This window comes from Neltuma alba, unplaced genomic scaffold (genome assembly GCF_004799145.2).
Source record: "Neltuma alba isolate B1F8T4 unplaced genomic scaffold, ASM479914v2 tig00010757_pilon, whole genome shotgun sequence".
NCBI classification, from domain to species: domain Eukaryota; kingdom Viridiplantae; phylum Streptophyta; class Magnoliopsida; order Fabales; family Fabaceae; genus Neltuma; species Neltuma alba.
In genome coordinates this window covers 151580-166575 of record NW_021635582.1, presented here as the reverse complement: position 1 = coordinate 166575, position 14996 = coordinate 151580, and the positions used below count along the sequence as shown (strand labels likewise).

The 14996-nt window shown below is 34.3% G+C and overlaps 1 protein-coding gene across 2 annotated transcripts; it reads right to left on the bottom strand.

Annotated features, from left to right (window-relative positions):
• Nucleotides 1-1704: 1704 nt before the first annotated feature.
• On the bottom strand, nucleotides 1705-11634 carry LOC114758819 (ubiquitin thioesterase otubain-like). 2 transcript variants are annotated; one of them, XM_028947903.1, is made up of 9 exons: nucleotides 11421-11634; nucleotides 10236-10460; nucleotides 9930-9995; nucleotides 9746-9829; nucleotides 4734-4856; nucleotides 2702-2754; nucleotides 2504-2553; nucleotides 2324-2424; nucleotides 1705-2180 (listed from the first exon to the last, which is right to left on the bottom strand). In XM_028947903.1, the coding sequence occupies exons 2-9, from the start codon at nucleotides 10398-10400 to the stop codon at nucleotides 1917-1919; spliced, it is 906 nt and encodes a 301-aa protein (XP_028803736.1). In that variant the 5' UTR covers nucleotides 10401-10460; nucleotides 11421-11634; the 3' UTR covers nucleotides 1705-1916. The 2 variants fall into 2 exon arrangements, with proteins under 2 accessions (XP_028803736.1, XP_028803735.1); XM_028947902.1 differs by having other exon boundaries at nucleotides 11427-11634.
• Between the last annotated feature and the right edge of the window lie 3362 nt (nucleotides 11635-14996).

Sequence of the window (14996 nt, the reverse complement as noted above, 5' to 3'; positions counted from 1 at the left end):
AAATCTGTAAATTATTAATGAGATTATGTACAACTATGACTCTTATCTATATTGTCCATAGTAATGATTAGAAGTGGATTTTCATGTATGGTGGCATGTTTGGTTACATATTTAACTAATTAAGACCCTAAGGGTATGATTTATGAAACATAAAATATTGCCTCCAAAGCTGCATTGCTGTGACTATGATATGCCTGGAATAATAAATGAAATCTACCCATAAGATTTGGAGATCTTAAAGTACATGTCTTAAACTTTAAATAGAGTGGTAGATCACTAATTTTGGAGTTATGTACTAAGAGCTATGAATTTTTGATGCTGAGCTAAGAAAACTAAATATCACTATTTGAGCATATAAAGATGACTTATTGCTGAGCATTTTTCTTCTACAAAGCATTAAAAGAGCTTTAAATAGAGACCAAAACCACCTTGTTTCGATTTTTCTACATTTAATTATGAATTTTCAAAATTCACCAAAATTTTAGGATTACCACATATATAGTAAGCTAATAAAACCAATTTTCAATTTTTGAATTCTTAACCCTAATGACATATCATTTTCAAATTTTGAATTCTTAACCCTAATGACATACATTGTAATATCTAATGGCATTATTTGGTCCACAATACTCTAGAAGGAAGGGATGTTACGCTTCTTTTTTTGATCTACAAACAGAAGTGTTCAAAATCCACGCATGACTTTGAAGTTAGCCTAGCATAACATTAGTGACATAATTTAGCAGGATAAAATAAATTATAAATTAGTGACGTCTACGGCTGATGCAAACCAGTCGTAAACCTCCTAATTTAGCAAAAGCAGAACACCTAGTATTTAAAACCATATTAGAATCAACCACATCGGGTTAGATCAGGCTTCTAATAAGGTAGCTTTCCCAAGAATATTTAATACCCCCATATGCACTCACTTGAATAATCGCCCTAAAACCTTCGCTAATGCTAAGAAAACGACCTATTGGTGCATAGAATATCTCTTCTCAGTGATTAAACACAGGAGGTGAGAAGCACTTGAGTTTTGATCAATGCACGTGAACCAAGTCTTTAATTTTAATAGCAAATGCATAGTTAAACGTGATTGCATAAACGGAGTGCAACATAATAGCGCTTGCTCGTTAGCAATAAAAGTATCTTGCATTTTTACTTTTCAAAAAAAAAAAAAAAAGAAGCATGCGATTATTGGCCATTTCAAATAAAATACACTGCTTTGGCCGGTTCACCCTAAATTTGCCAAACCAAGTAATTTCTACAAAGACGCTGACAAATTAGGATTTGGGCGCCTTTCAGTGCAAGCCCACTTAGCTTATAACCCACTCCCCTCCAGTTCCAACGTCCAAAGCCTAGGTTACAACAAAAGACCACAGCATCGCGCTTGTCACAAAAGTAAAAATCCTGGAAAACTTAACTTACTGCACGAGATTATAAGAAAGAATTAATGGCCCAAAAAAATGTAATGCAGCAACCGGACTCCAGGCGAAAATTCAAATTATTGGTAGGTATTAATGATGACAAACTTAGTAGTTGGGTCTTGTTAGTTTACTTGTTAGCTTACAACGCCACTCCAGTCCCAACGTCCAAAGCCTACGTTACAACAAAGGACCATGGCGTCACACTAGTCACAGTAACAATCTAGGAAAAAGTAACTTACTGCAGAAGATTATAAGAATGAATGGCCGAAAAAATGTAATGTAGCGGCTGGAGTTAAGGCGAAAGTTCAGATTATTAGCAAGTATTAATGATGACAAGCTTCGTAGTTGGGTCTTGTCTAAACAACTTAAACTTCTGGACAATTGGTCGCCCAACATAAAAAGCATAATCCATAAATGTCCTTACATGGTTAGCTACAGTGCGGAGCAGCTGTGGCTCAAACAGAAAAGGCTTACCAAGGAGATCAAGACACATCATTTTGGATAAAGGATATCATAGTGACCGGGGCGATATAGCAACGTGATGAAAGGATCATTTGTTTCAGACTTACAGCTAGCATGTGTGAGATCACCAGCAACTGGTAAGAAATCATGATGATTCACGCTGACACCACCAGTATCACATGAGCTGCGGTCAAGGTACATAACCCGGATTGGAATGCCCAATGCATCAGAAAGGGCAGCAATATGTATATGATCGCTCTCTTCACCCATTGGCTCAACAGATGATTTGCAAAACTAGATATAATGATGATTCGGTCAATGCACAGTTTTTCAACAATGGAATCTGATGGTAATATTTGAGTTTAATCGAACACTAATAAAAGCAACTTAAGTTAAAAACACTTGCAATAACTAAAAAGTCTTAACACAGAACAAACCTGCTCAACAGTTGAATTAGTTAAGCCCAGTATAAAAGGTTCAAAAAATTCTGAGCGCTTTTGAATCTCACCAGAGGTAACAAATCTGAAGAACATAACCACTGACAAAACAAATCTGTCAAGACACATGGATAAAAAGAAATACATTGAGGCAAGCGGCATGAATTTCAAGTCACTCACCATAATCAGATATTGATTGATCTCGGCATCTAAGGACAAGCTCAGCATGACTGTGACATACAATAAAGTTTATTGGAAAGAAAAATGTTAAGAGTCCAAAAAACTGAAGATCAGCATATTATAATTTAGGTACCAAATTATGCTTCCAACTCATGATTGTGAACACCAATTCTTGGTAAAATAAGAAATTATCAGCACCTTATGGAAGTCTCTTTTCCTTGGATAACACATTCCAGCTGCTCAAGGAACAACTGGAAAATTTTCAACAGATATTAGAAATAAATTGATAAAACACAGTCACACACAGTAAACAGAGATGGTTTATGGAGAAAGGATAGAAACAGAGGAGTTAGGAAGGGAAACAGAACAGAACTAGAGGGGGAAAAGATGTAGAAACAAATGGGGGAAAGCGGGAGGTCCATTTGAAGTGAAGGGGGAAGTGAGAGAGAAACAGACGAGGGGAGATAGATCACAATATCACAAAATATTCATTCATCCAAGTTTATCCATGCATATGCCATCATAAGCTATTTATAGAACAAGCTTTCCTTCCGATGAAGAAAAACCAACAACTTGCAACTATAACAGTTTTTAAAAAAGGATTAAAAAAAAAAAATCCACTTACACTCCATTTAATACATCTAATAATTAAACAACCTGCTAAAGTAAAAACATAGATTAATAAAATACTCCTCTAGTCCTTAATATAGAACCCAATTTTTGACTTGATTTTGGTCCTAAATATAAGACCCATTTCTCATATTTATCAATTTTCTCTAAATTACCTCTATGGATACTCCCTCAACTATAATCAAATAAAAGAGGGAGATGGAATATTAAGAAAGATGATTATGGTGTTTTAAGAAAAATGTGTCACTTTTCTTATAATTAATTAACTTACCTAACTTCCTTAATCTAATCAAATTAGTTAAATGGGTCTTATATTAAGAACCGGAGGAGCATAAAATATAGCTTCATTTCCTTCTATGGGAGGTGTCTTCAAAATATATATCATTCTTATATTCCATCATAAATATGAGCTAAACAAAAGTAAATCATATCCTCAACTGAGAAAAACAAAATATATTTTTATCACTTGAAAATTTCATTCATCTTGATCTATGTCACAAACTTGCTCCCATTATAGCATTATGCATTTCCCATGGCTTTATTAAAAGGCCATTCCCGTCTCTTCTCACAAGTTCTAAGATTGAGAGAAATAACAAATTATAGTTATGATCTAGAATGTAGTCCTCCAACGTTTTTGCTTGACTCAGAGCCTTAACAAAAGAACTCATGGAATCAGCGAACAAATAGGTTTTACAAGTACTATTTTTCCAACACGTTTAGTGTTTGCTCACTACAAGGCATTTGCCAGTTGGTTTACCTTTGGTTCTATGCTCTTGCTCCCAGTCATGTTCAGAGCCTGTTACAATTGATCTAAACTGGAGATCTTTAGGTTGCAATCCTAGGACTTGACTAGATCCTGAACTCCCCAAAACAAAATTTTCCTCTAGGGCAAGGGGATTTAGGGTGAGTGCTTCAGCAAGACACAAAGTCATTAGAAGCGAGAACAAGATCACCCAACTGAAGCTTCACACAAGAAAGTTGAAGAATACAAATCGACCCCAGCCCCCCACCCCACCCCACCCCACCCCACAAAAAAAAAAAAAAAAAAGAGAACCCCAGAAAAAGCAAATAAATGAAAAAGAACAATTAAGCCTGAGAAATTCTACTTCATATCAATAAACCATAATTACCATATTAACATATTCAGATGTTTATCAATAACATTATAAAATTATAAAATTTAATAATTACTGGACCAGATGAATGCCCTAGTCCATATTGACAAATAATGTCGTTAGCATCATGCACCAAAGTTGCAGTACTCATTCATATTGAGAGTGATCACATGCTGTGAAGAACACATTAGAGCAGTTTGGCCAGTGATAATGGACAAACATATCCTTGTTAGAGTTAACACAACTTATAAGTGGAATTCCAAATGCCGGTGATGACTCAAAATGACACTATATTGCAAGAGAAAAAGCTATTGACCCCCCCATTACTGAATATTCAGAGATTGTACTTACAAAATATTATATATAGAACAAAATAAGAATACCAACTCTAACAAAATTTGACAACAATAGATCTAAAGGAAACAAAATTACACACCCATGTACCCATAAAAGAAGGAATAACAAATGAAATTGATATATGTTACCGCAAAAAAATCTTCAAATGTCAAGTCTGCATAACCCAATTTTTGAAGTGTTTTCCTGCATTCTTCAACATTGACTTTGATACGTTCAACCTCTGATTGGTCTTGACATTCTAAAATATGCTCCTGCAAAAGTTGTTGTGGTACGGAGTTGTAAAGAGAGAGAGAAAAGGATTAATGAAATATTATTCAAAAACCCAAAATAGGAATATGCTTGTGATACTTATAACCCCTTTAGCAATCGTTTATTCTGTTTGCTTCCAAATTGAAGAAGTTATAGCCTTATAACAATTACTACATGTCAATTACATCCCTGGGGAAAAAAATCCTTGTCCAGGATAGAGGGAGGTGGAGGTGCTGCTGTAGGAAAATTAGGAAATTGCTGCTAGATGGAGAGATCCTCCCATGTTGCATCTTTAGCTTTGGTGTGCTACTAAACCAACACCTGAGTAATAGGCAAATTCCTGAGCTTAACAATCTTGCAAACCCAAAGGACTAGTGGCTCCAAGACAAACTGGCCTTCCAAATGTGGCATAGGTAGACTAGTGCTAACAAGAGCACCTGACTTGGTACTTCTTAAGAAGTGACACATGAAAAGCAGAATGCATGCAACTACTTCCAGGGAACTGGGGACAGAGTTCATATGCTATCTTGCCAATTCGCTTAAGGACCTTGAATGGGCAAAAGTAGCAAGCAACCAGTTTATGTAAAGCCGAATTATTCAACAGGTTCTTCCTGAAGAGGTGGAGTTTTAAGTAAACCATACCTCCAATAGAAAATTCCCTCTCGTTTATTAGCTTGCTAGAGTATGCTGTGCTATGCTTTGTGTAGCTGTTCTTTCAACAATTGCACAGTGACCTTCCTTGAAAGACAGATTCGATGAACCACATCACTACTCAATCCCCATGGATATAAAGCAAATGAATAAGTGGTGGGGTTCTGTAGATAGCTTCAAATGGCATCATGCCTATAGGTAGTGTCATATTGTCATACTACCATTTGACCAAAGAAAGCCATTTTGCCCACCACTTAAGAGAAATCAAATGTCATACACCGTAAACATCACTCAAGACAACAATTAAGAACCTCCATTTACCAACCATCTATTTGACTATGATAAGCAGAATACATCTACTTGCCCCCATACAAATAGAAAAGCCCTTTCCAAAACTTGCTGCAAAAAAAAAGGGGGGGGGGGGAAGGATCGTAGTTTGTGATTATAGTCTTATGCCTTACAACATTATCCATGAATACCAATACAACATCCATGGTAGTGAAAGGATACTCAAGTGCCATAAAATGGGCTACTTTACTCGATCAACCAGCTACGTGTATGGTAGTTTTGGAGTAGGATGAAGGAAGACCACTAATAAAATCCATAGAAAGATCTGACCAAACATGATTTGGTACAAGGAGAGGCTGTAAACTCTAGAGAAGCAACATGTTCAAGTTTAAACCTTTGACAAACAATACAAGAATGCACATATTCACAAAAATCACACTCCATCGCTTTCCAAAAACAATGTAGAAGTAACACCTAATACCCACTAGCTGTATTGGATTTGAAAATTTGTAGTAGTTCAATGCAAAGATTTCCATCAACACCTACCATTAATTTGCCATTTCTCTTCAATAATTGGTGATACCATGAAAACATGAGGCGGGACATACTATCTACTTCCAAATCATTAATCAATTGCTGAAGATGGTCATCATTGGTCCAAGAGTGTCAAACCTGTGTATGCAAAGTTGTTGCCACTTGAGTGATTATGATACTAATGCCTTATACTATCAAGAAGGTCATCTCATATGCAAGACCCCACAACTAATTAAGCCATTAAGTTGGTCGGGTGAAACAAACTAACTTCTGCTCAAGAAGCTGTTTTAAAGGTAAATGATCAGTTTTAATGACAAAAGGTAGCTCAGTCAAATAAGAACGCCGATGCTTGATTGCCAAAAAATATGATCATTAATTCCCTTTCATAAGCAGATAGGGACTGCTTTCTTGGGCTAAAAGCTTTGCTTGCAAATGCAATAAGGTGTCTATGCTGAGTCCATACTGCTCTTATGCCCATGTTGGAGGCATATACTTCAATAATAAACTTCTCAGCAATGTTAGGGAGTCCCAACACTTGAGTGGAAGTCATTGCCTTCTTCAAGTTGGTAGAGGCAGAGTTTAATTATGAAGACCAATGAAATTGCTTTCCTTTGCCTAGTAGAGCAATTAGAGATTTTGTCAAGTTCCCATAAGCATGTACAAACCTCCTATAGCATCAAATGAGTCCTAAAACCACACACAAAGCCTTCAACGATGTCATTACAAGCCATGAAGCTATTGCTCCAATCTTCTTGGGATCAACTTCAACTCTTCTAGCTGAAATCAAGCAACCTGAATACTAAACCTAAGATGCAATGAAAATGCACTTGCTAGCTTTGGCAAATAGTTGATTATCCCTCAAGAGTTGCAAGGTTTTAGTAAGTTGCCACAAGCAAAATTCTCAACAAATACTGTAAACTAAAATATCGTCAAAAAGTACCAAAATAAATTTTTGCCATAAAAGGCTTGAAAATGTTGAAATGTCAGTAAGCAATGGCTAGATCGGACTCTCGTGTTTGTGAGGCATTCGAAACCTCGTTTGGTAGCCTTTGGATGGTACATTTACTCATCCCCCCATTTGAAATCTCATTCAGAGTATTAGTGAGACCGAATGACATCACAAGAAACTTGTACAATCCCTTGTGTCCGAAATGCGATTTATTCTTAAAAGTGTGCTCATCCAGCCTTCAATAATCAATACAGAACCTCCAAGAGCCATCCTTCTTCAACACCAACACCGCAGGAGCTGCCAATGGACTGTGGCTTTCTTGAATCACCCTACTAGTCAACATTTGCGATACTTGTTTCTCAATTCCAATATTTTATACAACACATCGGTAAGGTTTGAAACCAATGGGTTGTTAAAGCTGGAGATGTATGTGATGGTCACATGCTTGAAGGAGGGGAGTCATATGGGTTCTAAAAAATGTTTAGAAGAATCTAAGATGCTTTATAATTGTCGGTGCTAATTTGATGATAGGTCTACAAAATCTAAAACACATCAATCCACCATCAGATTCTAAGGAAATAAGGAAAACATGCTTCGCTAATGACAAGATGGCCTTATGTAAATGAATTTCACATATATCATTGTGCATACTATTAACCCCTTTTCATTGAAAGAAATTGTTATCAAAACAAAAGCCCATATAATTCTTGTTCAAGTTTAAGACAATCTATCCAGTTTTACAAACTAACACACTCTAAGAATGACATCGAAACCCGCCAAATCCATAACTAGAAAATCACATGAAAACGCATGACCAACCATACAACACACGAGTCGCCGGCAAAAATAATTGACCATTAGTTTGCGACCACCTGCAACTATAACTCAAATATTCATGCCTTCCTGAGCATGCAAATGAATGGCTAAATTAGCATTAATCACACTGCAAGCGCTGCCTATATCGATTAAAATGAGGACATTCTATTTCTTAATGGATCCTCAAACTCTAAGTGTAGAACAACCATCACATCCCTCTACTATATTAATGGTACCTTCATCCTTATTGGAGTGCGCGAGAACCTTTAGCTCATCAGAGTGTCCAACAAGTCATCATCCCGTTCTTTTAGTATTACCAAAATCATAGCTTGGGATTCTTTACACTTATTGCTGTCCGTATACCTCTCATTGAACCAATAGCATAAGCCTTTCATTCAACGTTCTTATATTTCTTTCCTGCTCAAGTTCATAGCTAGTTTCTTATTGGAAGAGAAAGACAATGTCATCAACCCCATTGATCCTATCTCATCAAGTCCTTAGAATATACAATGAAGTAGGGAGTCATTAGAGCCAAAGATGGAAAACGGCATATGTGCATACATTGCTTCTAAAGTTCGAGCTTGAACTCAAGCCATATACATCATACTTGCCAATAAAAATGGTTAACGGTATCAACAACTAATTGAATGATAGCTCATAAACTACCAAGCAAGCAATCCATAGTGATAGCTTTAGGAATATCAACTTTGATCAGCAAGTCAGCAAAGGCTTCAATGTAGTCATTAACAAACCTTGTCGTGCACAATTTCCTAATTTTGACCATAGCACTAATGCATCAAGCTTTCGCAAAATGAGCCTTTATAACATGAAAATACCCACCCAACATAACCTCCGCTTCTTTAAATTCAAATGCCATTCTAGAGACTTATGTTCTAGGTGGATGCACAAGAGACAAATGCATTGCTCTAGTAGTATATCATTAATGGCAAAGAACTAATGACAACCATATGCCTACCCTCTAAAGTTTGTGCCATCAAATTTAGGGAACTACACATGATTGTGCATCGCAGGAAGAGTGTAAAAATCATAAGGTGAGCCAGGTGTGCCAAACTAAGGGACATGTAGGTGATGACTAGGGTAGTAAAGGAGTTGCCGACTTGATGAGGGCCATTGACAGCAATATTAGTGATCTTGGCCGCAAAGTTGCCAAGCTTCAATGCGTGAGATCGAATTTTTTAGATTGGCAATCTTGGTTGCCTTCTACTAAAGTCGCAAATGCATCTTCTCCATTGTGGGAGCGTTGTGATCGACTCGTTACTCGATGTCATTGAGCCACTATTGCAATCGTAACACTAACACCATGAAGTTGAAGATTGGCTATGATACCCAATTGGTACAAAGTTGTAATGAAAGAGAGAAGGGTTACGAAAATGACTTTGTCATTCGATAACCCAAAATAGGAGTATGCATGTGATCCTTATAAGTCCTTTAGCAATCATTTATTCGATTTACTTGTTAATTGAAGTAGTTACAAGTTATTCTATAATAGTCCTAACAATTGCCACATATCATGTTGATAATGGAGTTATTAGCCAAAATAACAAAACCATAAAGTTTCAGCCTTTAGGAATTAAAGAACGGCTATAATGTACAAATAAAGGGTTCTTATAAGATGCATATACCAAAACATACTAGGTATGAAAACAAAAAACTTCGAAAGAAGCAATTCCCATCTCCCCTGGTACGTCGAATGGCAGAATATTGTTCATCAAGCACCTGGAGGGAGGGTAATGTGACAAGGGCATGAGACACATGAAGAGAATAAGTGAATGCATAAATAAATCAAAGGGTTGCAAAAAGAATAGGATGGCCACACCTTTATTTTTTCTAGCAAGATAGGACTGCCCAATTCGTATTCAGCTGCTAAGGAACGAAGGGGTTCCTGCCATTTTGTTAGAATAAATTCTTTTACATACTATTAGGAGTCATCAGAATGAAAGAGTCTATACACTATTCCTCACAAAGGTCAAACTCATATTCATGAGAAAGTTGATTTTAGGCAATTTGACATAACAATTATAACATAAACACACCACAAAACATACTACAAAGGTGAAGTATGTGGCAAAATCATGAAATGCCGGGACAAAGACATTTCAATGAGTCACATCTTGGGACTTGCCTTGTCACCAACAAATGGGGTTTTCTTGGCTTCCTCTGATTGAATAATAGAGTGTTGCTGCATTATGTCATCATCTGCAAAATTAGACCACTCCTCAAATTCAGGTGTTGGGGAAGCCACAGACTCTATCTGCCCATCTTCTTGAGTCTGTTCTCCGTTCTGCATATTTCTGTCAAAGCAATTATGTCTTTTCCACAAGCAACAATTTGATTAGAGCTGGACCACCTAGCAAAGATTATATCTGATCCTGTTAGTTTATCGAGCAACGCTTATTCATTCACAACATAGATTAACAGAGACAAGAATACAATACCAAAGTTCATATTCAGAAAATTTAAGAAAAATATCTACATGATTGTTGCTAACCTGGTAAGTTTAAGAAAGCCGAGAAAGAAGAAAGGAGAGTGAAAATAGAAATAACTGTCTTTGACATTTATGATATACAACTAAGGAACATGCATATATAAAAAGAGATTACAACTTGGTGGGAGGATAACCAATAACAATATTATAACAAACTCTAGCAGTCAATAAAGAGAATTTGGCTAGCCCTTGTAAACACTTTGTTTTACGGTTGCTCAGCAATTTTTTATATATTTTTTCGTGTACTTTTCAAGAAAGAGATAGATCTCAAGATCACCTAACTGGAGAGGACAGCGGTAATACAAAATTCCCCAAGTGAAACCAGCACGCAAACGCGATTTGAGCCTAAGCAGTGAGATTTCAAAAGAGTACACTACTAATATAATTAGTTCTATACAGTTGGTTCTGCAATACAGTCCACACACTGTCAGTGCGACCCTGCAACCTGATTTCCTGATATTTTCTATGGCCATATGTCAATTCTTTCATGCAGAAATTCATCTATTGAAGCTTAGGTATTGCACTCCAGGCATTTCTATATAAGACTGAAACTCAGAAGTACCACAACCAAAAAAAATAATTAAATAAATAAGAAATCAATAATTAAGAAACAGAGAAATGAGAGAAACTCCATAGTTTTTTAGATCGACCAATTTTATTCTCAAGGTTATGCAGATCAATTTCCCGTACAAAATAACATCAAACAAGGAAAAAAAAAATCCCAGAGCTCTACATAAAATTTCGAAGCCTAGATACAAAGAAGAACCATTAGCCATGGAAGTGGAAGTTCAGAAACTGAAACTTCGAATAGAAAGCCTTAACTTCCACCTGCTTCCCAAAACGCCTTCCTCACTCTTTCAGATCCAATTTCGAATGGAATCCATGGCGCCCTCTCTACCTCCTTATCGCTGGATTTCGTGCTTGTGGTCTTCTTTGTGGCCTCTCGTGCTTTCGGCTTTCAACTCAAGTCACTTCGGCTGAAGAATTGGTGCTATGACGTAACAAAATCGCGGCATTGAACGGACTTCAGACTCTCTCTCTCTCTCTGTTTCTCTGTGTGATTTTTTTTATTTTTTTGGAAACTAATTTTACCCACACCAGGAATGACAGTTACAAGGAAATAATTGGATATGGAACGGTGTATTTGATCAATAAAAAAAACTTATGACCTCTGCCCTATAATTTACTCTATGCTCTAACTCTATTTTTTAAGAGAAAATTACACATTAGCCCCACACAGGATAATTAATTCATAAAAAGTCCCTAAAAATTTCAAAATGATTCCTAAATCCCCAAAGACCTGTGTGTAATAAATTGAAATTATAAAATTACCTATTTATCCCTATTAATTTTATTACAGTAATTTATTTACAACCCTAATAGTAACTGTTGACAACCTGAGGACGAGTGGTTAACAACATCAGCGGTGCCTCTGACAATTCACTCTACGGGATACCAGGGGCACTATCGAGGTTGTTAACCACTTCTTCTCGAGTTGTCAACAATTACTGTTGAGGTTATAAATGAATGGAGATAAATAGTTTCACAATTACAATTTATTACAAACAGGTCCCTGGGACTTGGGAGTTATTTTGAGATTTTGAGGGACTTTTTGTGAATTAATTGTTTTATGTGGGACCTGAGTGTAATTTTTTCATTCTTTAATATAGATTATTTTGCCTCAGCTCAAAAAAAAAAAGAATTATTTTGCCTTTTCTTAAAAATAAAAATAAAAGTAATTATTTAATCACTGTATGGCATTGTCCATAGATCGCATCCCCTTAAAAAGGCTTCAATTTTAAATTTTAATTACGTCTTTTACGACACGCTAACGATTAGAAAAAATTCACAACGTTACACACACACATATAAAGTTAATAGATAAAAATGTACTCCTCCGGTTCTTTTTATAAAATTTTTTAATTCAATTACACAATTTAAAACAATAGTTAAATTACTTAAAAATAATAAATATGTAAAACATTAAATCTTTCTTAACTTTTAAGTATATCCTTATTTTAATTAGGGAGTAAATAAGAGAGAGAGAAATAATAGTAATGAGATAAAGAAAGAAGGAAAAATGATAGAAAATTGATACTTAAATTTGGAAATATCCAAATAGTCACCTGAACAATGAAAATTCATGAGTTAATTAATTCGTAAGTCCTATAGTTTCAACTAATTTTGAATCAAATCTTTATAGTTTTTTTTCTTTTTATGAAGTCCTTATACTTTTACCTGTTTTTAATTAGGTCCTTACACTTATTTTTCTTTTTATGAAGTTCGTATAATTTCACTAAATTTTTAATAATGTCCATGTAGTTTTAATTTTTATTTATTAATTAAATATAAACTTAATTAAATAGATTAATATTAAAATATAAAATATTAATAATTAAATTAAATTAATAATTATATAATATAAATAAGTAATATAAATAATTAATTCAGGAAAATTTGTTGGAACAATTATTTTTTTTGTTGAAAAAAATAAAATTATTATAATAATTCATTATTTCTAGAATATTATTGTTTATAAACTAATATTAAATAATATATACTATTTTATGTTTATAAAATAGTACTATTAGAATTTATAAAATAAAGAATAAAAAATTCAGGGACTTAATTAAAAATAAGGTAAACTTATAAGGATTTGATAAAAAGAAAAATAAATACAAGGACCTAATTAAAAACAGGCAAAAGTATAAGGACTTGATAAAAAGAAAAAAAAATTATAGGGACCTGATTCAAAATTGGTTGAAACTATAAGGATTTGCAGATTAATTAACCCAAAATTCATTCGTAATTATATATGACTTATTACTAATTTTTAAATTTACTAAAATAACCATATTGCCTGAAGAAATTTTTGAAATGAAGGAAGAGAAGCATGTGCACATTATGGTTAACAAATTCTTTAAAATGCTATTGACGAGTTTATTAACGCCTTTAACAACAGATTACTAAAAAGTGGTATTTTTACAACTTCAATAACCTTTTATTAACGACGATAACAATCTTGTTAATAATATTAAACAACTTGTTAAGGGCGTTTTATGAGTTGTAAAATTTTCTATTTATAATGCTATAACTAATCTCTCCAAGTGTAAGAAGCTCTTAGATCATAGGGTTATTAGCATTACGTAAGTTGTTAATATCATTTTGCGACTTGTTAATAGCATTACTGAAGTTTTAAAAGTGACATGGTTTTATTCCTTTGGAAAGCCTATTATTAAAGGTGATAACAAACTTGTTAATGACATTAAAGAATTTATTAACCGTGTTGCAGGAGTTATAAAATTTCTCATTTATGATGCCTTTGACTAATCTCTTCAAGTGTAAGAAGCTCTTAGCTCATGCAGTTGATAGCATTACACGAGTTTTTAATATCATTACACAACTTGTTAACAGTGTTACTGAAATTATAAAAGTGCCACATTTTTAATTCCCTAGAAAGCATATTGTTAAAGGTGATAACAAACTTATTAATAACATTAAAAAACTTGTTAATTGCATTATAAGACTTGTAAAATTCTCCATATATGATGTCATAACTAATCTCTCTAAGTGTAAGAAGCTCACAGATCACGTGGTTAATGGTATTATTTGACTTATTAATATCATTACATAACTTGTTAACAGTGTTATTAAAATTGTAAAAGGGCCACTTTTTAATTCCTTAGAAAACTTGTTGTTCTAAGCGATAAAAAAATCGTTAATAGTATTAAAGAATTTGTTAACTAAGTTGTTAACCTCTGCTCGCTTCTCTTTTTTCTTTTAAAAATTACTCAGGAAAATATGGTCATTTTAGTAAACTTAAAAATCCCTAATTAGTCATATATGACTCAAAAGGAATGTTCATTATTTAGGTGACTATTTAGGAATTTCCATATTCAAGTATTTTTTTTTTGGTCATTTTCCCAATGAAGAAAGAGAATGCAATATGAAAAAAAAAAAGGAGAGAAAATAGAAATGAATCAAAAGCAAAATTAGTAAAAATGCAATTAGTGCTCGTCTAGTTCAATGGATCAATGGGACTGTAATATAATATAATGATTGGGAATGGAATGCAATGTAATAATAATTACATGGGTTTGTTTGGTATGATATTAAGGATGATAAAAATAAATTTGGTTTTTGTTTTTAATTTAATAACAATATAGGTAAGAAAAAGACTAAAATAACCCATCCCCTTCCTCTTCATCTTCTCCCCGGTATTGATGAAGAATGGGTTGTGGGGCTTTAGAGAGAGGGAGATATTCACGACTTAGTGAGAAGGAGTAAAGCGCCAATAAAAATGGACCTAATAGTGGTGTTGGTTACAGTAGGGTCAATGACAACTGAGGAGACAGATAAAGGTGTGATTTAACCCTTTTTCTTGTACCTTAGAGGTTA